The 25,957-nt window shown below is 45.3% G+C and overlaps 2 protein-coding genes across 2 annotated transcripts in view; one reads left to right on the top strand and one right to left on the bottom strand.

Moving 5' to 3' along the window:
• The window catches only part of p3h1 (prolyl 3-hydroxylase 1), a 52,119-nt gene extending 48,008 nt beyond the window's left edge, over positions 1 to 4,111 (bottom strand). The window contains exon 1 of the mRNA XM_070549138.1: positions 3,557 to 4,111. Coding sequence (XP_070405239.1) covers positions 3,557 to 4,006 — 450 coding nt within the window. The 5' untranslated portion in view covers positions 4,007 to 4,111. The remainder of the gene's footprint in view (positions 1 to 3,556) is intronic.
• Positions 4,112 to 10,162: 6,051 nt separating this feature from the next.
• Positions 10,163 to 25,955, top strand: LOC107396978 (AP-5 complex subunit beta-1). The gene is made up of 3 exons (XM_015976829.3): positions 10,163 to 10,473; positions 10,727 to 11,521; positions 23,965 to 25,955. Exons 1-3 carry the CDS (start codon positions 10,336 to 10,338, stop codon positions 25,849 to 25,851), a joined length of 2,820 nt encoding a protein of 939 aa, XP_015832315.1. The 5' UTR covers positions 10,163 to 10,335; the 3' UTR covers positions 25,852 to 25,955.
• Positions 25,956 to 25,957: the final 2 nt, after the last annotated feature.

The following is a 25,957-nucleotide window of genomic DNA, read 5'->3' as shown; positions in this document are numbered from 1 at the left end:
CGGATCTGACGTCGACAAATTTTTAGAATCGAGCCGTCGACTTCGTCGAGGCTTCGCTACAGCCCTAGGTGTGTGTGTCACTCACTCTGGTTACTCCAACAAGGAACCGGCTCTGAGAGCCGTCTCTTTAGCAACCGACACATCACTACATCATTCCCTTTCCTAATGTCCTGAAAAACGGTCCGGAGCGCAGGCGGAGTGTTTAGCTAACCTGCAAGAAATGTCGACGACAGTTATCCAGAAAGTAGCTAAGGGTTACCAGAGATGTTTCTGAGGTGTTCGCTAGGTACTTTTAAGATTTAAAAAGTCAAGAAGGGGGTCTGAAAAGCTGTTAGAAATAGCGTCAAAGTCGCCAAGTTGGCAACACTGTGGGAGGAGCGCTTCATTTGCAACTCAGGGCAGCGCAAGTGGGAGGAGTAAATAATCGGCTTGTTTTGTTTGTATAATCGTTCAAAACTCAGATCGTAATTGTGATTAAAATTCGATTAATTGAGCAGCCCTAGAGTACATTATTTGTCTAATTTATTAGTATTGTGTAGAACAGTCTAAACCTGTAAATTGCACTGGTACGAGACTGACTCTGCTGTTGTTTTTGTTCAGAAGTGTGCACGTACAGCGTGCGTGCCTCGTGAACGAGCCTACGCATTTGGCCTGAGGGGGCAATTGGAGCTCTGTGAAACTGACCCCCATCAGCTTCAAAAGTGCAGGCAAATAGGCTGCTCGGTTAGTGCTTCGTTTGTGCAGGTTTGTGCTGCTATGGTTTCTGAGATATTAAACTTTATTTTATAGGTCATTCAGAGTTCACCGTCCCCCCGGACTGCTCCAAAATGGACCATAATTGATACCAATTATCCTAAAACCGTAAATCCTCTAATATTAGCCTGTATTTAATTAACTGCCGGGTATAATATTTTGGCCAGTGTCGGAGTCGGTGGAGGTGAATAATGGCCGGTTTCTTATTGTGGCCGGGTGGAATGTGGTAACAAGCAAGTACAGGGGGCGGTTGTGTCATCTGTCTCACTTTTGATTTGCCAGTGATAGACCGCGAGGGTAACTTTAACTGTGCGGAGACGAAGAGGAGGCGAAAATTTGATATCAAGTTCAAAGAGAACGTGCTGATTATGCTGCAGAACACTGGGGAGCAGTAGCAGGGGTTGTATGAACTAGTCACTAGTCGACTTCACTATAGTGACTTTTTGTGCCTATCATCGACTAGTCACTGTCACGTGATAATGACCGGCAAGATGCAGCCCTCGGAAAAGACAGCAGCCTGCTGTCAGCAGGTGACAAGCTCCTGCGCATCGGGGGGCAACGCGCTGTTCCAGAGTGTCGGTACTGACACCCACCGTAAAACGGACATTTAACCAAATTGTGACGTTTACCCTTTTGCAATTTAACCTTCCCCTCACCCCCATCCTAACCTTAACCAGCTTGCACATGCAAAGCTCTGATTGTTGACGTGCTCCAGACATCTGCATCCTGAGCATGGCCACATTAACATTATCAAATCAGGTGTCGCCACCTCAAAAACTAATTTAACACGTGATCGTTCATGTCGGCTCATTTCCTTTTATGTTTTCTGTCTTTTATTCTTTTATTTGTGCCTGATGCTTTTCGCTGCTGTGGATCAGGGCGCATCACCTGTTTTGTCCTCCAATAACTTCACCTAACTGATGCGGTCGGTGAGCAGCGCGCACTCCGCTGTTTTTGCGGTTGGTAGATCTTTTAGAACTGCAGTTCAAAGGTAACTCATAAGGTGAATATATATGAACCCAGGTAGCAGTTTTTCTTTAGGACTGAGAGGAGATGCAGGAAGATAATAAACAGGCAGGACAGAAAAATAGTCAAATAAAAACAAGTTAGTTTTTGTACCTGGTGGTTGCAACAAACAGACACCATTGAAGGTAATCAGAAGTGAGGAACAGAAAATGAAATAATAATTTTAATGTTTAGAGCAGCAGGAACTCCGAGAGGCTGCAGGCGCATCGGTGAGTTTGCAGCCGCTGCGCGGGGGGGGGGGAGGGGGGGGGTGAAGCAGAAACTACCGTTGTTAAAAGAAATGTGTTTAACTTTGAAAATGTGGGTGCAATTTTAATTGTCAAAAACTCCAGCGAACCATTAGTTCATTTTGCTTAAATAGAAATAGAGGCCTGCCTCTATTTCTTGCCCTCCTTGCAATAAAGGCCTGGAGCTTGATGAGCTTGAGTCAAATACAGGACCGGGCCTGTATTAGAGGATTTACGGTATCTAATAATAATATCCTAATATCCTATACTAATATCTCCGAAACCATAGCAGCACAAACGCCAATTTTACCTGCACAAATCAGCACAAACGAAGCACTAAAAAAGTAGACTAATATGGTCCATTTAGGAGCAGTTTGGGAATTTGATGATGTCATCGTGCAAAATTAATACGTGTAATATCTCAGAAAGCGTTGCAGTACAAACGTCAGTTTCACTTGCACAAATCAGCATAAACGAAGCACTAAAAGCGTAGACAATTATGGTCCATTTTGGAGCAGTCTGGGGAGACGGTGAACTCTGAATGACCTATAAAATAGTGATGTGTCGGTTGCGAACGAACTGGCTCTAAGAGCCGGCTCTTTGAAGTGAACCACAGGAGCCAGCTCGTCAAAGAGCCGGCTCATCATTGGGAGCCGTCCCCTCCCCTCCCCTCTTGCTTTGGTGAAAGCTATACAGGCGACTGGTCAACATGTGTAACTGCGTGTCCAGACTGTCCACCCACAGAGCAGGTGGAGGGAGACGAGAGGGAATGAGGAGGAGGAAAAAGGCGAGCGAGAGAGAGGAGAGTGCGACGAAGACAGTGAGAAAATGAGCGCCAGCAGTCGGAAAGTGGAGATTTCTTAAAGTGTTCAGTTATTAAATCCATAGAAATGATAAATATTTGATATATTGCATTTTTTTACATTAGTAAATCATTTTACATATAGATTTGCTTTATTTTGGTTATAAATGTACTCTACGCAACAGAAAATATGAGGAGCCACTTGGGAGCCGAAAGAGCCGGCTCTTTTTGGTGAGCTGAGACAAAAGAACCGGCTCTCTAAAAAGAGCCGGAATTCCCATCACTACATAAAAGTTTAATATCTCAGAAACCGTAGCAGCACAAACGTCAATTTTACCTGCACAAATCAGCACAAACGAAGCACTAACCGAGCAGCCTATTTGCCAGCTCTGTGAAGCTGACGGAGGGCAGCTTCACAGAGCTGGCAATCGCGAACATTAACATTTCAAACTCATTTATAGTCTCTTTAAAATGCGTTTTTGTATCACTCTGTTATTTAAGTTTACGTTATGTAAATAAACGATTGATATCATGTAAACTGTTGATTGGCATTTATGTTTAGGCACAGTTTTGTTCTGGAGATTTAAGAGCCGGTTCATTTTAGTGAGCCGAGCCTTAAGAACTGGTTAAGAGCCGGAGTTCCCGTCTCCAGCTCACCTTACTACGACGTGGCATGACTGTGTGAGTGCGCGCGCGCTGATTAATGTCAGATTCTTTTCCTTCAGCCCTGCTGTAAACCGGAAAATACCTTGAAGTAAGCCACTTGCAGGTAATTATAAGGAGTCCTCTTCTGGAACTCCAGCTCCACGTCCTCGCCGACTTGATGCAGGGATGGATAACCGAGCTGCTCCGTTTCGCAGGAGTTAACGCAGTCTGCCCGCTTCAGGATTTTCTGAAAGAAGCCCAGATCCTCCACCGAACCGGCCCCGGGTACGGGAACTCCCAGGCCCGCTAAGGGCTCACCGAAAGCGGTCTGGTTGGCGCAGCTCAGCCGGCACTGAGCCTTCACTTTTTGGACCGTAGCTTTATTCAGGAGCGCCTTCTCCATGTTCAGGATGACCGACAGCCAGTCCCCTTTGTAGTAGGCTTCCACCGCCGCGTCGAACAAGAAATCAAAAGGCACCAGGCCCTGGTTAACGTCCGACCTGCCCAGAGCCACGGCCAGGCACAGCCATACCAGCGGGTAACGAAGCTCCATAGCGTGACGCTGTCCAGGACCAGCCGTGTGAGAGAGCCTGGTGCTGGAGCCCAGGAGCCACTACACCCAGGAGGAGGGCTTCCCACTGTAGAGGAGGAGTTGAACCAGTGGTGTAGTTTTTTGTAGTGACCCTGGCGAACGCAAGATCCCCCCCCCCCCCCCCCCCCCCACACACACACACACACACACACACAGAGTATAATGTCATTAATAGCTGGACTCTATTTAAAATTTGAAGAACAAAAGACAAATAGAGTGCAAAAATGTACAAACCTCACAAATAAATTTGAATATTTAAAAAAAATCACTTTATAGAAACTGCTTTCAATCCGCTTCATATAATTACAACATTGGGCTACAAAAGCTTCCAAATCGGTTTGGACTCGAGCTTCTTTGGAGCATATTTTCTTTTGCCTTGGGCGGCAGAATCATGGCTTTTCAATCTAGTTGCAGCATACTGCCTTGGTTCAAAAAGTCTAAAGGAAGCCCATTGGTGCTGATCATCATTAAACTTAAATTAGATCTGTTGTCTGTACAAAGTGTGACTGGCTGGTCCCGGAGTTGCAGAGACAGGTTGCAGAGACAGTTCAGATAGTGCATCATACATTGGCCCAAGGTCACACAGGAATTCTGTGCTTTGCACGCTAAGTACCAGGCCTCTGTAAGCTTGCTTCTTTTTGCTGCTGCTAGCTTCATCTCCCACAGTAATTTTGAAGTATCTGTGCAGTGCATGGACGTAATTTTGGGGGGGGGGGGACAGGGGGGACATGTCCCCCCCCACTTTTTCCAAAGTCAAGTTTTGACCCCTGCGCTTTTTACCATCCAAAAACAATATTACTTTATATTAAATTGACACTGGTTGAGCTTTAGGACCAAGCAGAAAACAACCGTTTGTGTTGAAGCCTGTTTCCCATTAGAACATACCGTAAAGATACCCCACCCCCACCCCCCCGTGTCCCCCCCCACTTCTAAAGTGAAAATTACGTCCATGGTGCAGTGTTTCATATGACCTCGCACCTCCAGATGACTCATGTTGTGGAACATTGTTCCTGTAGGACGTTAGAGCCATTTGTCATTTGTGCCTGAGGACTGGATTTTAAAGGATACCCACTCATCCGATGCAGACACCAGAGCCCGGCCCGAAGCCCAGGCTTCGGGCCGACGACTGTGTAATTACCTCGGACACGGGCCGGGCGCCTTTATTTTTAATCGAATTCATAAAAAAATAACTGAAACACTTAAACGCAGCAGCACCTGCCTGCTTCTCACGCACCGTTAGCTCAGTTAAGGTCTGTGTGGTTTATAAATGCGCCTATATAAACGAATTCTCAAACTGCTGATTGAAACGTGCCCCTATTCTCATACGCCATTTTGTGTCCACTTTGATGTCAGAAACCATTCGTTCATTCTCATGAAAACGGCATCATTCTGCTTTTCTGTGAATAAATTTGCTCTGCAGTAAAAAAAAAAATCACAGCATTCACTGCTGTTTGTTTTCTAACTGGAGAGCGCATTTTCAGAGCAGATTAAATTTACAAACACATCCAATTAATATAGTATTCGTAAATTTCATCTGCTGCTCGAAAAATACGCTGTTAGAAAAAAAAGCTGCATTGATGCTGTTTTTCTTTCTTTTCTAGTTTTTCTTTTTTAACTGCAGAACGCTTCTCACAGATAATCAGAACGCTGAGCATTCTATCACGTTAAAACATTATGAAAGGTTAAATAAAAGTCGGGCTCGGGTCGGGCCAGAGAATCCTGAAAACCTTTTCGGACCGGGTCGGGCTGAGGCTCCACCCCCTCGGGCCGGGCCGGACACGGGCTCAGATTTTAGGCCCGTGCAGGGCTCTAGTAGACACCCTTCTGTCTGCGGTGGCGGCTCATCCATAGGGGGCGCTAGGACACCGCCCCACTAGTCTCACAGGAAGAGGAAGAAAATAGGAATTACATAGGGCCAATCTCAATACAATGGCCATGTTTGAGATGAGCCAGTTCTGCACAGATTAGACCAGCGGTGATCGGCGAGCGGTGCATGCCGGTTAGATTTGTGTCCGACTTGACGCCGACTTGCTCTGACGTCATGCATACGTAGGCAACGATAACCTTGTGAGATCAAGGCGGCCACAGATTTTGGATTAAGGCGCTGCAGTTGCTCTCTCCTCTGCTGCAAAACCTAGAGGATGACGGGAAACGCCTGGCTCTCACCTGATCTAAGTTCTGATTGGTTCATATTTTGATCCGAACATCCGGTGGTAGAACATGAAATGTTAGTTGGTCACATGTATTCTGTAAATCATGTTATGTTGATGATGACAACTACTGTATATAGGCCATAAAGAGAAATGTGTTTTGTGTCCTTTTGTCACGTTTCCTATGAGCACACTGAAGCTACAGCTGATAACCTTTACTTATTATTAAAGTCATGTCTCCATATACAATATATGATATCCACGAGCACGTGAGGATGTGTTTCAGCTGCTAACAGGCACCAGAATTAAAATAAATAATTAAACAAGTATGAACTCTAACCGATATCTACATCCATCGTCACCCCCGAGCTGCACATGTAGAAAAATCTGTCCGACTTAAACGCCGGCTTTCAGCCACTCCCCCTGCTGCTTCCGTCTGCTCTCGTCTGTACTCCAGGCCAGGCGCTGCTCATCTCGAACACGGCCTATCACTGCGCCCTGCAGTCTTCGGCAAAGTGCACTTAGAGAAAGTACACTGTAAGGCTTTGAGTGCGGAGTACATAAGTGAGCAAATAACTGGGACTGGGACATTAATTCAGGCCGGGAATTTTGAAACCATCCCAGGCCGCCGCCCAATTCACGCTAAACACTAAAAAGTGGGTCGGGTTTTGGCGCCCATTGACGTAAAAGTGTAAAACAACTACATTAAAACTTCACATGTGCCCCGATTTTTTCCTCTAAAATATAAATATTTGTGTTCTGCTGCTAGAATCTCTGCTTCTGTTGCATGAACTGAAATTCTATTTTATTCTGTTAAACGTGCCTCCTGCACATGAGATGAAATAGGCCAGACACCATCGTCCACCTGAACTACAGGTACCAGACTCCATGTCTGGGTCAAGAGAATCACACCACAAGCAGAGACATAAAAGTGTGTGTGTGTGTGTGTGTGTGTGTGTGTAGCCTTTTGCAGCTGCACACACCTCTGACATCCATATATACTGGCAGACCAGTATATATGGATGTTTTCCACATAATATTCATATAAACACCAATAATAATACGAGGGGTTTAAAGGCTATGAACCAAAGACAAAATAAGCCAGAGGTGAAGGTTTATGCATTTAACTAGAAATGTCATAAATGATCATCAGGGCTGATGTGAAATCTAATCCAGATCAGTCCAGATGACAATCATCATCTCATCGGTCTCATGACCAGCAGCAGCTGGATGTTTATGGCCACAACATTTCAAGTGAAGCACACTCCTTTTACGTCTTGTGTTTGCTCACGATCCATATTTCCGTTTGGAAACCGTTTCTCCTCCATGGATGTACCTGCCTGTCGGAGCGTTTAACCACTGGTTGGTCAGCTGATGCTGCTGTCAGTCATTGCAGGAATGTATACGGTGTGGGGAAACGGTTTTAATTTCTCTCCTCTGCCTGAGCTGATGGTGACGCGTGGCGCCTCGCGGCAGTGATGCGCCTTTTGCGCAAAATGCGGCCCTTCATGGAGCTCGTGCCAGACTGTGGATGACTCATGTTAGAGGACACACAGATATCTTTTCAAAAATCTCTGAGATTTCGACTAATGAATACCTGGAAAATTTACCGGTATGCACTGTACCCTAGAAAAAGTACTGGCATGCTGAAAGGTTATATTTAGAAGTGGCGGCGGTGCTGGTACCGGTCCAAAGCTCTGCTCTCTGTCCCAAAAGGATGAGTCTGATGATCTGATCATCAGAACCTGATCATCATGATCCGTTCCTGAAAGCCGCTGTTTCTCCCTCCCCACCCCACCCCACGTGCCCGGCATTGCGCGCTGCGTCATAATTAAACTGGCCCAAAAACTCCACCTTAAACCGGTTCTCCCAACATGATCACATACAGGCCAGCCTGGACATGCATCTGTGGCCAGAGCTTTCTTCCTTTTTCAATCTCTCCTTTTCTGCTCCACCTTTCCTGGTCCGTCTGGGTCCATTTTGCCTCTGGGGCCAAAGGTGCGGTGGTGCTAGCCGCTCTGGGGTGGTGGGTGTCTGCAGCGCTTTGCCAGACCCCGACAAAGTGAGAGGAGGGGGTGTGTTTGTGTCCAGTTTGCTCCGGTTGTGCGAGCATCAGGACAGCAGATGCCCTGATGAGCTGCATGATGGGTTGCTCATTTAGATATTACGCACGTCATGATTGGCAATCACTGAGCAGGCCAGTTTAATGGCCAGGCCACCGGGAAATCTCCCGTTTCTCCCGATTACCAGTCCGCCACTGAAGAGATGTGTGTTAACTTAGAAAATGTGGGCGCAATTTTAATTACTATTAATATTACTATTACTATTAATAATGGATTTACAAGCGGTTTGCCTTGTTACAAACCTTAGCACACATGGGCTTGAGACAACATACTTGCACATGTTGAAAGTAACGCTTTTGCTTTTGAAAGTGGCTTAATTGTGAACCGTGAGTCCCGCCTAGGCTATTTACATGTTATTCAGGTTGAGATCACAATCGATATTTCATGAGGTTCTACAAAACCAATAACGATTTTATGACAGCCACATTGTTGTGTAAATGGCTGTTTGTGGATGTTTCTGTATTTATTAGCTGTCTAACTTGGCTTGGAGATGACGAGGCTACGGTGGGTGCACTGCTTAGCAAATCAAAGTTGACTATTTACCTCAGTGGGAGTCGCTCATTGTATTTTAAGTAAATTAATGCTAAATTGCCCGTGATTTTGAAGCATCTTGGTTTGTTACACAAAACTTATATTGGGATATATTAAAACAGGACATTTCTGGATTTATGTTTGCAGAAATACACTTTTATTGCGAGGCTTGAGGGTCAACATGGCTGACTTTTGTGCAGCCCACGGATGCTCGAATCGCCGCTGTGACAAATCGAGACAACGTGGGATCACCTTTCATTTGTAACTGTTGCAAAGAAAACCTAGACTTGTACATTATTCAGTCTGTTAATTGTTTTTATGTAAATAACATAATTAGAAACTGCTGTTCCATTGCTGCTGCTACCTTCTTCTATACATTGTTTATCTGGTTTAATGAATGTTGAAAATCTCCTTCACAAGATCAGTCCATTATCCATCTGTCTTATTCATTACTGTAATCCATCTTGTTTATTAACCTAATCTATTTTTGGATTACTTCCTAACTTTTTCAGAAAGCATTTCCAAAGAGCTTATAATTAATAAATGAAAGTCAATAAATAAGAAAACAAAAGTTAAGAAATAGTGAAAATACAAAATAATTTGCTGGGTGAAATTTTATTGCTGGCGGGCCGGTTCTGGCTGACTGATTTGATTTGGGTGTTGTTTGCCTTATTTGTTGGGGTGCACACTTTGTATCTGTGTTCTGTTTATGTGGGCTTTACCTCAAAATAACCTTGAAATCTCATCTCTAAACAAATCTTATTTCACAAACCAGGAAATTATATATATATATATATATATATATATATATATATATATATATATATATATATATATATATACACACACACACATATATATATATATATATATATAGAGAGAGAGAGAGAGAGAGAGAGAGAGAGAGAGAGAGAGAGAGAGAGAGAGAGAGAGAGAGATCTATATAATATAATAATAGGCTATGTATACTTTAAGTTACTGTAGCTTACAATTAAATGTGTCATTTGTGAAAATTAAATGCTTTGTGGAGTGAAATAACAGGATTTTCTGGGCCAAACACATCCTATTTCATATCTCTTGCGTTTATAACAAATCTAACCTTTTGAGCAAGTTAGAGTTGTTTAAATAGTACATGCATCATACACTCCCACGTCAAGAAAGGGGACAGCTGTCTGAGGTAAGATGGCCGCCACGTTCGGTCGCATCCCAACGGGGACGAGGCATCTAGTGTTTTTATCTATGGCAGCTAGGGCCTTCTCAGAAATAGCGCCCCTTCAGTTCCGGAAAGCAATTGTGTCCTTTCCATATATGGTATTGTTTTGCCCTGGACCCGTGACATGACACACGGAAGTTAGGGTGGTAAGCACAGTACACAGACATGGAGAGCAGCTGAACCCGTGAACAGAGCGGAGGCTGCAGTACCTTTATAAGAAGTCGTTGACGTGAGCCGCTGGAGGCTTTGGAAAAGTTCAAGATTTGAAGTAAGATGGCGGAGAACTGGTACGGCAGAATGCGCCGTTTTAGCGGCGGTCCGACTCGCTTCCTGTCGGAAACCAACGTGGAGGTATTCCTGACAGAGTTGCTGCGGGAGCTCCGGGATGACCGGGCCACTTTCAACCTCAAGGTAACGGCAGCAGCGAGCCAATTTACGGTCAGAGGCTGAAGAACGGCGCAGAAACTAAAGCTTAAGCACTAACAAGTAAACATGTCTGCCGCCTCTACATTCTGTTCAAAGTGATGTTGGTGTTTCACCTTTAATGGTGTTGCTTGCAGTAAAGTCATTTTAACTGAGATGAAGAAGGCCTGATTTAGGGTCAGGGTCTTCTGATGTTGTCATTCTGGTGAATGTCTGATCCCTGGTGTCCATCTCTCTCCAGGTGCTCCTGCTGTCTCCACTCTGTGAGTATCCAGACCTGCTATGCTCCTCAGACTCTGTAGGACAGGAGACCGCTCTGGATCTCATGTCCGTGTTTGCCCAGTGTCCTCGAAAGTCCACTCAGTTTCGCAGCCACCTCCTTGTGGCCCTCACCTGTGTTCTGATCTGCACTTCCTGTGTACGTAGCCGCTCCCATGTGGCACTAGACTTTCTAGACCTGCTCTTTCAGGTAGCTCAGGATGTCAGTGACGTCCACAACGATGACACATCACGCTCGCTCCGAGCCACAGCTTGCGACTGCCTGCAGGAGATGGAGACCTGCTGCCCCGGACTTCTGTCCCAACGGCTGGAGCTCTTGAGTGGTTTGCGGCAGCAGGAGACCTCCAGGCTCCACCAGGTCTATGCAGGCCTCCAGACTGTGGTGCTGAAGAATGCCGTGTATCAGCTGACTCAAGAGCCAGGAGCTGGGGCTGAGCACCTGAAATGTCTTCTGGGAGGAAACACATCCTTTGCTTGGGAAGTAGACCAGGATGCTTTCCAGACAGACAGCAAAGACTCAGCCATGCTGTCCTCTCTCATCCAGGGGTCCATGGGGATGATGCCAACGCTGCACACCGGGCCTGACTGTAAGGAGCTGAGATCTGTCCTCTCCTCCCTGCTGGAGGAGTCCTACCTGTTCACGCCTCTGTGTCAGGCTGCTCTCCTACACAGACTGACGGAGGTGGTCGCCATGGTTCCTGGTATCCCTCCAACCATATTCAGAGCTCAGCTGCTGCGACTGCTCGGAACCAGTGAGGTTTGTGTCACATAGGGTTAGATTCTTACCCAGAGCAACCATTGAGCAGGTAGCTGGATCTGCGTTTACACATTCTGTTAATTTATGGGCTCGACACATGGGAGGTAACAAACGACTGCAATCAGTAAAGGCTTTTGCTATCGCTTTGATAACCTGACACACGGGAGGCGACATGCGGCAGCAGCAAAAGCCAGTGACGTGCTCTGTTCTAAGGAGTCTAGTGAGTCTTGCGTTGTTTTGATTGGAGGGAGCGTTTAGTAGTTAAAGCAGTTCAGAGTTTTAAAAAGCGGTAGATATGAAGGTTTTGTTGAGTTAAGTGAAGTCCTACTTCTGGCTTTACTGTATAAAAAAAGAAAAATACATGAATGGGTTCATCCCATGTTACGAACAGAAAAAAAGCCAGTGAATGAGACCACACCAACAACCAACTGACAATTTCCCATGCCGCCTCCTTTTTGTGAAGATCTCTGTTCTTTTGTAGAAATGTTGTAAAGCTTTAGAAAATCTGGCGTGGCAAGTATCAACTTTTTCTTCACGTTTGCCCGAAAATGTACTGAGAAGCATCCAGTCTGCTCATTGGTCAGTCAATGAAGCCTCCACTGATTGGTCCTTGTCTGAGCGACAGCAATGAAAAGTTGAAATTTTCTCAACTTTCTAGGATCGCGTGGCTCACCTGTTCACGACACATGCACAAGGGCAAAATTTCACATGCACGTTTTCCGTGTGTCGCTTATCAGGAGGGAGATCTGCGATTGTCGCATTTTCGCCTTTTGTGTGTCAAGCCCATCAGTCTGACGAACCGTAGACCTTGATTGTTTCTAGAGATGTGAATTTTACAACTTAAAAATGGTAACCCTAAAAGATGGTACACCCCTAACTTAATATTTTGTTGCACAACCTTCTGAGGCAATTATTGCAATCAAACGATTCGTCAGGGTTTTTCCTGGGTTCAAAGTTGCGTGGCGGCCGCCTCCAGCTATTTTTGTGCCGCCTCAGCCTGATTTCACTCTGCCCCCAGCTATATGGATGTTATTTTAACTGCAGTTGCAGCGTTGCACCACTATAGGGGCGCTGTATCAGCAGCAGTGCACCAAAAAGCGTTAAAACTGCTGCAGAAAAAGAAAAAAATTACTTTTCTCGCTAGTTGATACTAGGGTTGTCACGGTAACCGGTGTAGCAGTAAACCCCGGTAAAAAGTTGACAATAGGGCTTCCGGTCGGAACAACATGGCGACGGCTGCGTGCTGAGAGCTCCCGTCAGACCCCCAGTAATACTGTACAGCCCCCAACAAGTTGAGTAATTACTACATTCAGAGAGCATTAGAAAGGGGGCTAGAAACTCACTGAGCATTGAAAACCGGTGGAAATCCCTGAAGAGCAGCTCTCGCTAGGACCTAAGAGGACCTAACTGAGCTACGGAAGGCTAATGCTAACCGTGGATCAGCTAACAACGACCACAGCAATGAGCGATCTGGAAGCGATCTTACACGGGCTGAGAGGGTTCCGAAAAGAAAACAAAGAGTAGCTCGAATCGATAAAAGAAGAAATCGCATAGGTAAACACCAGACTGAGTGAAGCAGAAGAGTGAATCGGAAAGCTGGAGGACAGAACTCAAAATACGGATCGAGTTTTAACAGACATGCTAAAGCTACATATGCAGCTAGAGGAAAAGGTATTGGATCTGGAAAGTCGAACTAGATGCGAAAATATAAGGATTTATGGAGTTCCAGAGGGGGCAGAAAGTGAAAGTGCCTCGGTGACGAAATTTGTGGGGAACCTCCTCCGCGAAGAACTCGGACTCTCCGAAGAGCAGGCCGATCTCCATATTGAGCGAGAACACCGCTCACTAGGGCCCACATCACCGGTCGGTGCCCCGCCCCGCTCCGCTCCATTATAGTAAAGTTTCTGAGCTACAAGACTAAAGAAATGGTCGTCCGCAAGGCATGGCAGAGCAAGGGAATAAAATGGAAGGAGAATGTGATTAAAGTAGACCATGATTTCCCACATGCTATTCTCCAAATAAGGAGAGAGTTCACAGAGGTCCGAAAAGTGCTCAAGGAAAACAAAGTTCCATTCCAGACGCTCTTCCCGGCAAGGTTGAAAGTTTCATATAAAGAAGGGATAAAAATCTACGACAACAGTGAAGAAACAACTGAAGACATGGCGGCCAGGGGCTACAGTGTGAGGATTGCTAAATCTCCAGAAACGCTGATGGAGCAGATTCGTCAACTGACCTGGAGGAAACCACAGAGGGGCGCAAAGAGAAGGGCGACCACCACTGCCTGGGACAGTGGCTGCAGAGAGAGGCTGAGGGCCTTCAGGTGCCCCTCCCCTGCACCTCCGAAGTCGCAGTAGGTAGAGAGATGTGGTCCCCCCCCCCCCCCCCCCCCCCCGGCCCCCGCTTTGTTGGCTCCGATCCCCTCCTCCCGCAGAGCCGGACGCATTTAAGAGGAAATTTCTATCAAGAACAGTGATACTCATCGAATTAAAGAGCAGATCGGGGCTGGGGATCTTTTCCAGTATGCTGCTGTTAAGGGCCTCTCATTCTGGAAACAGGACTGCGGACTTCCCCCTCGAGCTCTTCAAGAGAAGCTCAACAGGGTCTCGTTTATAGACCCCCACATTATGTGTTAAAAGCAATGCAAGATCTATTAATCCCAACATTAGCGAGGATATTTAACTGGGTCCTGAACAAGCATGTTATTCCTCCCTCGTGGAGAGAGGCCACTATCTCGGTTATTCCTAAAGAGGGGAAGGAAATGGACTGTGGAAACTACAGACCTATAAGTATTTTAAACATTGACTACAAACTGTTCACCTCCATTTTATCAAAGCGATTAGATTCAATATTACCTGATTTAATACATAACCAAACAGGTTTCATTAGACAAAGACAAACTCAAGACAGCAATAGGAGAGCACTACTTCTTATTAAAGACATAAACATGCAGGGAATGGAATCATTAATCATAAATCTCAATGCTGAAAAAGCTTTTGATTCAGTGAGATGGTCCTTCCTGAAGACCTTCAGAAGATCGGTTTTCACAAATCTATTATTAAAACAATATCAGCACTATATGACAAGCCACGGGCCCGAATTAAAGGGGCATTATAGAAGTTTGACAGCCAAAACATGTATAGAAATAATAAATGTCTTCTTCATACATTCTCCTGCAATGCCCTGGTCCTGTAGAATGAGCCCTGGCATTTTTACTGTGATTGCCTGTTTTTCTGTAAAATCACAGAAAGAGAGATGCTCGGGTCGACCAGGGTGCTTCATGCGCGTTCACGCTCGGGCACAGCCCGTAGCATTTGCTATCCGTAGATTTAGCAGCAGAGTGAGGTAGTGCCAACTCAGCGACTTTGTCGCTGTTCCTAACGCCTAGTGACAAACCTAGCTACATTTCTGAGGACCCTTAGCTACTTTCTTCTAGATATTTCCTGCAAATTAGCAACAAAATAGCTATTTTTGCTCCGAACCGTTCTTTGAACGTTGTTTCAGCTGTCATCAAGGATATAAATATCACAGATACAAGACACGTTACTGGTGCTTTAGCTCACCTAGTAAGCAGACAGACTCCCGTGCGGAAGATCCGGGTTCGAATCTAGATGTGAACAAAATTTATTTAGAGTTTATTTTTTACATTAATGGTATTTTTTTTACAGTAAGATGCCCAAATGTTTATTTGAGACTCGCCGAACGCCATTGAATTCACAGATAAAAAAGATGTGGGTTCAACTTTCATTTTGGAACAATTTTTCAAGCAAGGGAAGGGAATGATCTGTGAAGCTGACAGACTGACCCATCGTAAACCTTTGTCGGCTGTGCTGAAGATAAGGGAACAGAATCAAATTATTTAATTAGCTGTGCTTTCTCCTGTCCTCTGTCCTCCGGGCCACACACACACACGGAGCTGACTGTCTCAGCCGTTATTTTCGTTAAGGGGTGTGCACTTACAGCATGTGTGCCTCATGCACGAGCCTACTATTGAAGCTACCGTTACGCTTTTTGCCTGAGGGGTCAATCGCGAGCATGAAAATTCAGAACTCCGTAAAATCCCTTTAAGATTATTGGTGACCTGACACTAGGGCTGGGTGATATGGCCTAAAATCAATATCACGATTTATTGAGGATTTCACCTTGATAACAATAAATGGACGATAACTACAGGTATGTGCAGAAACAAAAGTTGTCCACTAGATGGGCTGTCACACGTGTCACGTTGAGTCACATAAAAATGTGACTCAAGGTGGTACAGCTTCTTAAAGGGGCATGAACGTTGCCAACCTACAAACATCTTTTCATAAAAAAAAAATCAAATTTATTGACATTGGAAAAATTATCACGACGAGTCAAAAATTTCGATAATGATAAAATTTCGATTTATTGCCCAGCCCTACCTGACAGATCCATTATATTTACACAGGGGAACGCATCAGGGCTGCTGTGTTTCGCCACTCCTCTTTGCTTTATTTATGGAGCCACTGAGCCAATGGGTCCGCCAGAGACAGGATATAAAAGGAGTTACAACTACTAGTGGAGAACAAAAAATCTCTATTTGCCGATGACCTTTTAATAGCTTTATCACAACCAGACCAAACTACCAAAATTGATGAACATACTGGAGGAATATGGTCTATACTCTGGATACAAGATTAACATTAACAAGACTCGGGTGCTTTCATTCAATTTCAACCCATTAAAAAAATTAAGGAACTCATTTAATTGGAAATGGGATTATGACTCAATAAAATATTTGGGAGTCACCCTTCACAAGGATTGCCAATAAATTATTTGAAAGTAAAAGAAAAGAAGAGGAAGGACTAGGCCTCCCATGCCTACTCGACTACTACTACGCTGCCCAGCTGAGACCATTAGTCTGTATCTGCTCCCCATTTTATACATCAGGGTGGAAGGGAATACTGTCCGTGGGGTCCCTGTGGGGGCCCTCCTGGCTGATGATAAACTTCAAACTGATTTGGGACTCTCGGATGACTCTACTCTCTTCCCACTTAAATTCCTGTAAATTAGAGGATAGAGAACATGGATGGAGAACATTTTCTTTTTTTAGACTTCTTAATTTAACGTTTAATGTTCTCTAAAGTTTCTGTAGTTATTAGTTATACTGTGACTTATTTTGCAAATAAACTATTCCGTGATAGCAACGCCAACAAAAACAAAGTGTAAACCGAAGGGAAACAATTTTTGACGGGGGTAACTACTTTGGCACAACACCTGCGGCGCATGCGCACTTTGTTGTTTACAACCAAAACTTTCTTGAAGCTAAAGCTGAAATAATGGCCAAAGGAGGAGACGGCAGCGCTCAGGAGAACAATTATTATCCCTCAAAGAAGACAAAGTGGGAAGTACGGGCATCTTTTGGATATTTGAAGAATGCCGAGGGACAGTTGATAGAAGACGGCTATCCTGTTTGCAGCATGTGCAGAAAAAGTGTCTGTGAAAGGCAGCAACGCTTCAAATCTCATGACACATCTGCGTGACCATCACCCACAACTCTACAGTCAACGCAAGGCACGCTAACGTTAGCGTTTTAGCTAAAATGCGTGATCCGAGGATTTGGGTTGAGGGAGAATGCAACGAGTCGCTATATTAAGCAGCCGCAGCGCCGCTACCTGCATATAAACCGTGTCGCGGACACCCCCATGTTGAAATGACGCTATGCATTACGGGGCTCCCAGGGGCAGATAAGAGTTGGTCTCTCTGCTGGGAGGGAGGCCTTCCTCTGATGTTAATGTTATTTAGTTGTTTGGTATTTAAACACATTTATTAAAACAAATACTGACCGATAACTCTTTTGATCATTGATTTTATCACCAGATTTATTAATTACAGATGTTTTTGAACACGAACAGAAAATGAAAGGAGGTAAAAGGGACAAGATTATTTATAATACGTTACAATTATTTACAGATCAAAACCAGTATGGACCAGTTATGTACGGTTAAAGCAGGATTAACCTGCGTGACTCTTCCTGGGTTATTTATTTAAACTGAGTGAGCAGGAAGTCTTTAACAGTGCAGCTGGATCTGCTGCAGGAGGATCCAGACGTGGATGGAGGCTGGAGCAGACCCGTGGCTGGACGTTTCTGGTCAGAGGAACATCATACAGGACGGTCTGCAGAGAGAGCTTTAGGACGCTTCCTCTCACTGTCCACTCCATCGTCCATCTACAGGGCCTGCTGGGCTGGCTCAGACGACGGCTGTTACATCTCTAAGACGTATTCAGAAATATGAAATGAGGAAATGGTTTATGGATCCACTAGTATAGCAATTGTGACTCTTCAGCAAATAAAACCACAGTGATGTTTTTAAATAGAGGTTCCTACATACATGAGGTGGTCTGGTGGTACCTTCTCCAGGACAGAGCACAGCTGACCGCCTCCATACCAGCCTCTCATCATCTGCATCTTCCTCACGCTCATCCTCCAGGGCCACAACTTCACCAGCACAGAGGCAGAAGTGCTGAATAGGGCATGCTGACCTGTAATAGATTAAAAATACAGGTTTTTTAAAAACATAACCTGCAGTCCACTGGTTCTGTTCTGTTTAAAGAAAAGCAGCAGGGAATAGTTAAATAAAAACTACAGAGAATTTACATTTTTAAGACAGATCTAATCATTATTGGGCTCATGTTGAATAAACAAATGCACATTAAAAAATCTTCAATGCTGTTTTATTAAAAAGCTTGTTTTTAAAACGTTTACATCCACTAGATCTAAAATAGGTGTTCTAAGGTCCAATTAACATTAGAGAACATCCTACTGCATTCAACATTTATAATGCATTTGGTTTATATTAATTACCTACATGTTAATGCTCTGTAGTAATGTGTTGTGTACATTAGAGGGCTGCATCGGGATTGGGTCCCGCTGCGTCCCGCAGGACCCAACACAAATCTTGCGGGAGCGGGCGGTGTGAACTTTGCTGCGGGCGGGAACGGTCGGCTAAAAGTAACAGTTGCGGGATCGGGATGAGTATGATGGAGTCGGCAACTGATGTTGAAAAGAAGCTGAAACAAGGTCTTTATGACACAAAAACCAAAGCAAGGCAAGTCAGACATTTGGAGGAGTTTCTCCGATTGTGTTAATATTTCTCATTCAGGTCTCGTAGAATAGCGACCCCGATCACTGCCTGATTAGAGAGGAGAAGAGAATATGAAACGGCCTTGACTTCATTAACCATTTAAGCACCACACAGTAGCTCCTTTATGTTTTTTTTTAAGAATTTTAGAGTTTAAGTAGCGAGGAGTTATTTGAAATCAAATGTGCCAGGCGTCACCGGTGATGGTGACGCATCGGCATTAAAGGGTTAAAAACTAAATGAAAACAAAGTGCGTCAAACCGGACCAATGTGTTAAAAGACGTGCAGGATCCGATCAATTTGTTTTCCCCTCATTTACAGTCACGGAGTTAACGGCGCACTGGCTCTGGTGGAGTTCAATTTTATCTCTTTCCAACAATTTTCACAAGAAAACAAAACAGTTAAAAGCAGGACTTGTGTTGTGTTGACCGGACAGTTCCCGTATTTGACCGTTTATTTTGACGGAGAAAGAATAGAAAGAATTACCCCGACGCATGCAGACGAACTGACGCAGATGTAGCTAAATCGCCCAAGAAATGACTCCCATCTGAACATCTGAGCTGGACACTGAGTTCAGCGCAGCTCACTGTCAGCACGTACGTAAGGTGCACAGCGAGCTGAAGATGTGGAGAGGGGCTTGGAGCGCGTCGCAGAACCAGAGCGCATGCGGAAAGATTCCTCCCACTGAAGCCAGTGTTTTCCAAACCCGGTCTCTCAGAGAGACTTGTCACTTAGAAAAATTTCCCTGATTATGAAACTTTGGCTGAATAGCGCTTGTTCCTGTCTCCAATGTGGCGACACATCCCTGAGCCTGTCTGAGGAGAGTCCCAGAATCTCACATCCTCAGAAAGCGCCGATATGATTACGCAAATGCGTGACCCGTCAACCCGGTCTTAAGACCGGATTGGAACTGTTCAGGTTTACGCAGACAATCTTTACATTTAGAATCAACATAGATATAAAATTAAGTCAGTAAAATATAAAGCATTTTATTTAAATATCCATTCGTTATTTTACAAGCACAGAGAGCCGCATCAGATGGATGGAAGAGCCGAGGGTTGCCGATCCCTGGTATACTCTATAAAATGACATGTTGAGGACACAAACTCAATACATCTCTTTTATTGTGAGGTAATAATTTCTCCGAGTTTTGCGGTTGCGGGCGGGAGTGGACATGCACACTGCGGGTGCGGGCGGGAGTGTAACACACACGTTGCAGGTGCGGGCGGTAATGGTCAGAAATTCAGCGGGAGCGGGCAGGAGCGGGATGAAGAAAACAGTCCCGCGCAGGGCTCTAGTGTACATTTAACCAGTTCATTCTGTAGCTCTGAAGCTAACATGTGAGTCCTGAAAACTTGTAGAATAAACAAAATTACTTTACTTGAAAACGGTTGTGATGGAGGTAAAGCTGCTGTAGCTCCTTACATATTCCTGCTCGATTTTCGCTAGCTTAGCATTTTTCCTTTGCGAGTTAGCTGCCGCCATGGCAGGACCTACAGGCTGCCATAGAGGTGAAGGGTAGACTGTCCGAATTTAGAGCCACTGGCTTCCGGTTTTAGCGGTTGAGCAAGGACCCGACCTAGCTGGACCGGTAAGGACACATCCTCACAAGCATCCCTGGATTCAGACACGCGCCCTGTGATAGTTGCAGCACAGAACACAGCAGTCTCCTCCATGTTTCACAGTAGGGACAGTGTTCTTTTCAGTTTGCTCTTCAATCCTGAGTCCACGCCTCCTGAGATCACATCACAAAGGCGCATCATTACAGAGAATACAGCAGCAAGATTCTCTGAACTGTTTGACTCTAATTTGCTCTTGGAATCTCAGGATGTGGACAGCTTTATTCACAGCCTAAAGAGTCTCTGTAAATCCATTTTGGATGAGGTTGCTCCTTTTAAATCAAAGCTGGTACCTCGGAAATCGTTTTGTCCATGGATAAATGACAGCATTCAGAACATGAAAAGACTGTGCAGGAAAACGGAACGCCTGTGGAAGTCTACTAAACTTGAGGTCCATAGGCTGCACTTTAAGGACCTTATGTCTTCTTTAAATGAATTGATAAAAAAGACCAGGTCTGACTACTTCCGTCAGCTGATTATCCGAAACAAGAAAAAAACCACAAGTTTTATTTGACACCATCAGCTCTATTGTAGGTCCTGCTGCTCCTCTTACACCTGTTTTTAACAAAGCTGATGCTAACAAATTTCTTAATTACTTTGCTGACAAAATTCAGGATATTAAGAACAAACTTTCGTCATTCCTATCATGTAACGATGATGTTGATGAACTGGCTGCTCATTCGTGGTCTTCTTTGTCACCTGTAACACAGGATGATATTTTAGCCTTGGTAACCACAATGAAGCCTTCTTTTTGTCTGTCTGATGTTTTACCTTGTAAACTCCTTTTAAAAGTGTTTGATGCCACTGGTCCTTGGGTTACTAAACTGATTAATCTTTCACTTTCTTGTGTTTTTCCCAGTTGCTTTAAACATGCTTTTGTGGAACCTCTTCTCAGAAAATCAAATTTGGACCCAGCAGATCCTAAAAATTTTAGACCAATATCAAAACTCCCATTCTTGTCTTAAAGTTTTATAGAAAGTGGTCTCTGAACAATTGGTATCTTTCTTACAGGATCACTATGTTTTTGACAGGTTCCAGTCCGGTTTCCGTAAGCACCACTCTATGGAAACTGCACTTCTTAAAGCGTCCAATGATATTCTGATGTCCGCAGACACTGGGAAATGCACTGTGCTAGTCCTGTTAGACCTCTCGTCTGCATTTGACACGGTCAACCATGAGATCATGTTGAGTAGACTCCGAGATTTGGTTGGGATGTCAGGTCCAGTCCTGGCATGGTTTTCATCCTATTTATTGGGTAGAAGCCTGAGTGTCTCAGTCAACCAGATCTTGTCCGACTCAACTGAATTGTTGTGTGGAGTACTCCAGGGCTCTGTTTTGGGCCCGGTTTTGTTCTTGCTTTGCATTCTTCCTTTAGGAAAGTTGATGCGGGAGTTTGCAGATGATGTTTCCTTTAATCTCTTTGCTGACGATCTTCAGCTGTATTGTTCCTTCAGGCCCTCTGCGGTTCAAAAATTGAATTCCTTATTGACTTGTTTCGAGTGCATCAAACAGTGGCTTGGTGCAAATGCCCTACAGCTGAATTCAGACAAAACTGAAGTGCTGGTGATTGCCCCTGATAATATTATTTCAGGGATTCTCCATCACTAAGGTGATTTGAGCTTGTCTGTTAAACCAAGCCTTAGAAATCTTGGTGTTTTCTTTGACAAAGGAAGGTTTCTTGAGCATCGCTCAAAGCAGTTGACTAGAAATTGTTTACCATTTGAGAGAAATTTCAAAACTCAGAACAGTGTATCCAAAAATGATCTTGAGTTGATTATTCACGCCTTTGTATCATTCCGTTTAGACTGCTGTAACAATTTATTTTCTTGTCTAAACAAAAAAGAGTTGTCCAGCTTACAACAAGTCCAAAATTGTGCAGCTAGAATACTGGCCCGTGCCAACAGAAGAGCCCACATTACCCCCATTCTAAAAGATCTTCATTGGCTCACAATTTCTTCTTGCATCAATTTAAAAATTCTTGTGCTGACTTTCAGAGCTGTATACTACATTTTATGTATATTGTGACTGTATTTTATAGTATCCTTTGTATGTGTCGTTTGAACTTGTGAAGCACTTTGTGACCTTTTTGTCCGTGAGTGGTGCTATATAAATAAAGCTTACTTACTTCTTTATTTTTCCATCTGTGAACATCTGATGCACCTTTGCAAAATGTTCTATTTCTGACTCATCTGTCCGTAGGACATTCTCCCAGAAGCTTTTTGGCTTGTCAACATGTAGTTTGGCATATCCCAGTCTGGCTTTTTATCATTTGTTTTTAACAATGGTGTCCTCCTGGTCATCTCCCAGTTATGAGTCACTTTGGCTCAAATGACAGATGGTGCAGTCTGACTTTGATAATGCTTGAGCTTGAACTTCACCTTGGATCTCTTCAGAAGTTTGCCTAGGTTAGTTTGTTACCAATAAGATTATCCGTCTCTTTAATTTGTCATCGATTTTCCTCCTGTGGTCACATCCAGGGAGGTTGGCTACAGTCCCGATTAGATTTCTGACTAATATGTGCAGCTGTGGTAACAGGAACATCCAGCTGCGTGGATCTGGAGTGGTCTTACCCCGGGTTTCCACGGGAGCCGTCAGCAGCACGTTACTGCAGCAGCACGTCTTGCTCGCGTAAGCTGCTGCTTGGCCCTTCCCACGAGACGCGAAGCAGCAGGAGAGCAGCTGTCACCAACCGAGCACGAAGTCACACGAGTGACTTCGTCAGTAAACACAACAACAAGCAGGAGAAAATTACAACATGGTTTGTGTTTTATGTTCTGTCCGTTTTATAATCGCCAATACGGACCTGAAAAACAACGGAGACCGCTAGCTAGGTGATAACTTCTCACGGGGACGCACAGTTAGTAACCTTTTTTAAAAGTAAAGCAACCGGAAAGCAGTACGTTCTTTATTCTGAAAATCTCGGTAGCTTCTCTCCTTTTCCGCGTCCGATTTCCTGTCTTTCCTTCCCCAAAAATGTCGAAGTTGACCCGTTTCAGAGGCGTCGCGCGTAGAAAATAGAACCGGCGCGTAAAGGCCGCGACATGCTGCTTCTGAGACGCGGCCGACTCGCGCTGCTGACGGCTCCAGTGGAAAAGGTTCTTGACCACAGCGGTTCCTATCAGCAGCTATGACGTGCTGCTGCAGTAACGTGCTGCTGACGGCTCCCGTGGAAAGCCGGGGTTATAGCCTTTACATGCTTGTCTATGATTTACCTCCTGAGACGACTCTTTCCTGTGCTTCCTCTGGTCCGTGTTGAGTGTGGTACAAACCATGTTACCAAACAACACGGTGACTACCTGGAAGCCTATATATAGGCTCACAGACTGATGACAAGATTGTAGACACCTGTGATGCTAATCAGTGGACAAACCTTGACACACTATTGTCACATTATTTTCAGTTTTTTCTAGGGGTACCATCATTTTTGTCCAGGCCAGTTCCGTGAGTTTATTTTCTTAAATGATTTTCTTGAAGCATGGTTGAAAAGCAATGTCTGATGTTCATTGGTTAAATTTCATAGAACTATTTATATTATTGGTCAAATTCAAGTTTTTTTCTGTGACCATTGTGAGTTTTTCTTTTATTGACCGAAGGGTACCAACAGTGTTGTTCATATCTGTATATCTGTTCCAGTTCTGCTGTGTCCTCTGGTGGACATCAGCTGAACTTGTCCTTTCTGACACCTTCTAACTCTGACTTGTCCTTTTTGGTTGTCTTCCTGCAGGTTTGTCTTTTCCACGCCACTCTGCTGATGAAGTGTGCTTTCACTGACAGCCTGTTCAGCGCTGAAGATGAAACCTTTCTCCTGAAGCGGCTACTGGTTCTCTCCCAGCACCCCCTCCTGAGCATACCTGAGAAGCTCTTCTACATGGACTGCATTCTGCACTTCCCAGAAAACCGTCCAATCAGCTGCAGCGACAGTGACGAGGCCCTCCCAGTGCTGCTGACGCCACAGCTCGCTTCCACCCTGCTGCCCACCGTGTTCAACGACAGCGCCACCATGCTGGCTCGGCTCCACCTGCAGTCTCTGGTCTATCTGGAGGAGGGAGTGGAGGAGAGCAGGGGGCTGGTCTACCTGTACGACCACCTGACTTCAATGCTGAACATTGTGGAGAGTGGAGGCAGCAGAGAGATAGTTGTGACCTTTTTCAGAGCTGCTTTCCTCTTCCTGTTGTACTTCAGCCAGGTTCACAGTTACTGCTTGGACCTGAGTGAGCAGCTGTGTCGGCTCTACCTGCGGCACACTCGGTTGGCTCCTCATCTCATCAACCTGGCTAACCAGACCCAAGAGCGACTCCCAGAGTGTACCTGGGCTATAGGGCTCCTAAGAGGCCTCCAAAAGGGGATCACCAAAGCCCTGCTGGGCCAGCTGTCCCTGCAAGACCTCAGCTGGCATCTTAAGGTTCTGACTCGTGTGGCAGAAGAACGAGAGATCTGTCAGCACTGCAGCCTGGGCTTCCTGTCCAGTGTCATCACCACCTCCCCGCTGGGTGTGGGTGGGGACTGGCGCCTGGGGAACAGCTTTCTGGCAGTCTGCCGCCGTGTACTCCTCCACCCAACTCTGGACTCTCTGCTCATCCCTCTGGCAGACATTCTGCAGCATTTGGCCTGTTACTATGGAGACGCAGACATCCAGGACCACGCCCGCCTTTATTACACCCTCCTGACCACAGTGTCCCAGGAGAAGCTGGCCATGATGCTGGCGCAGGAAGCAGCAGATAATGGACCGCAGGTGAAAAAGCGAACCCTGTCCAGCCTCATGGCGGAGAATGAAGGACTGACAGGTGCACTAACCGTCCACCAGACGGAGACAGCAGTCCTCTGTCTCACCCTGGTTTCTTCTGAGGGACCAGGAGAAAGTGGACAGCTGCATGAAAAGGAAACGGAGGATGTGACTGATGTTCTGGAGGCTTACAGATCTCAGTTTGGTGAGCCTGGCTTTATGCCAGATGTCACGCTGAAGTATCAGCTGGTCCACAAGCAGGATCAAGACCCTCGCTTTGAGCAATTGTTCAATATCCGCCTCCACTTTGTCCTCACTGATGACCATTATGAACAGCTGCAGGACATCAATGTCCCATGTGTCTTCAAAGGGAGACCCCCACCTGTGGTGCAGCTGAGACTGAAGCCCCGGCAGCCATACCCAACCACTCTACGCGTCAGCGCCATCTTCACTACCCAGGATGGCTTCTCTTGGCACACCCCTCTGCCTGATGTCCATGTGGCATTCCAGCAGTCCTTCCTGCCTGTCCCCACTCCCCCGTCCTGGTCTGGAGAAGCGCGGCTGCAGCTGTTTGAAAGGCTGTGGGAGGAGATCAGCTCAGAAACGGGTGACTGTGCTGTCAGCCTGTTCTGCTGCCAGCTGCAGGAGGCGGAACTGAATGTGCTGGTAGGAAAACACTTTTGTCCCTTCCTCGTCTCACATCCAGCTAATGAGGACGAGTTCAGGGTGCTCTTCTTCCTTCCACCGCAGTCCCACCTGCTGCTGAAGGTCCGGTCTGAGGTGGACGCCGTGCACTTCAGCATCGCCTCTGACAGCTGGCAGCTTCTTCCCCTCATAAATTCATACCTGCTAACAGTCACATCATCTCAGGAGGACACCACCAGCTAACCAAACTTTCAACATCCACAAGCTGCTTGTGTGAAAGCAACAAGCCAAAGTCAGATGATGCACTTTTATGAACTTGATTTGAAATTAAAATGTGAATTAAATCATT

This window comes from Nothobranchius furzeri, chromosome 3, assembly GCF_043380555.1.
Source record: "Nothobranchius furzeri strain GRZ-AD chromosome 3, NfurGRZ-RIMD1, whole genome shotgun sequence".
NCBI lineage: Eukaryota > Metazoa > Chordata > Actinopteri > Cyprinodontiformes > Nothobranchiidae > Nothobranchius > Nothobranchius furzeri.
The sequence above is the reverse complement of the archived record's forward strand: the minus strand, read 5'-3'. Positions and strand labels throughout refer to the sequence as shown.

Bases quoted from the DNA above. Each gene is read 5' to 3' on its own strand.
- LOC107396978 (XM_015976829.3), top strand. From the start codon at position 10,336: ATGGCGGAGAACTGGTACGGCAGAATGCGCCGTTTTAGCGGCGGTCCG. The intron at 10,474-10,726 runs GTAACGGCAGCA...ATCTCTCTCCAG, and splicing joins GGGCCACTTTCAACCTCAAG to GTGCTCCTGCTGTCTCCACT. The intron at 11,522-23,964 runs GTTTGTGTCACA...GTCTTCCTGCAG, and splicing joins GACTGCTCGGAACCAGTGAG to GTTTGTCTTTTCCACGCCAC.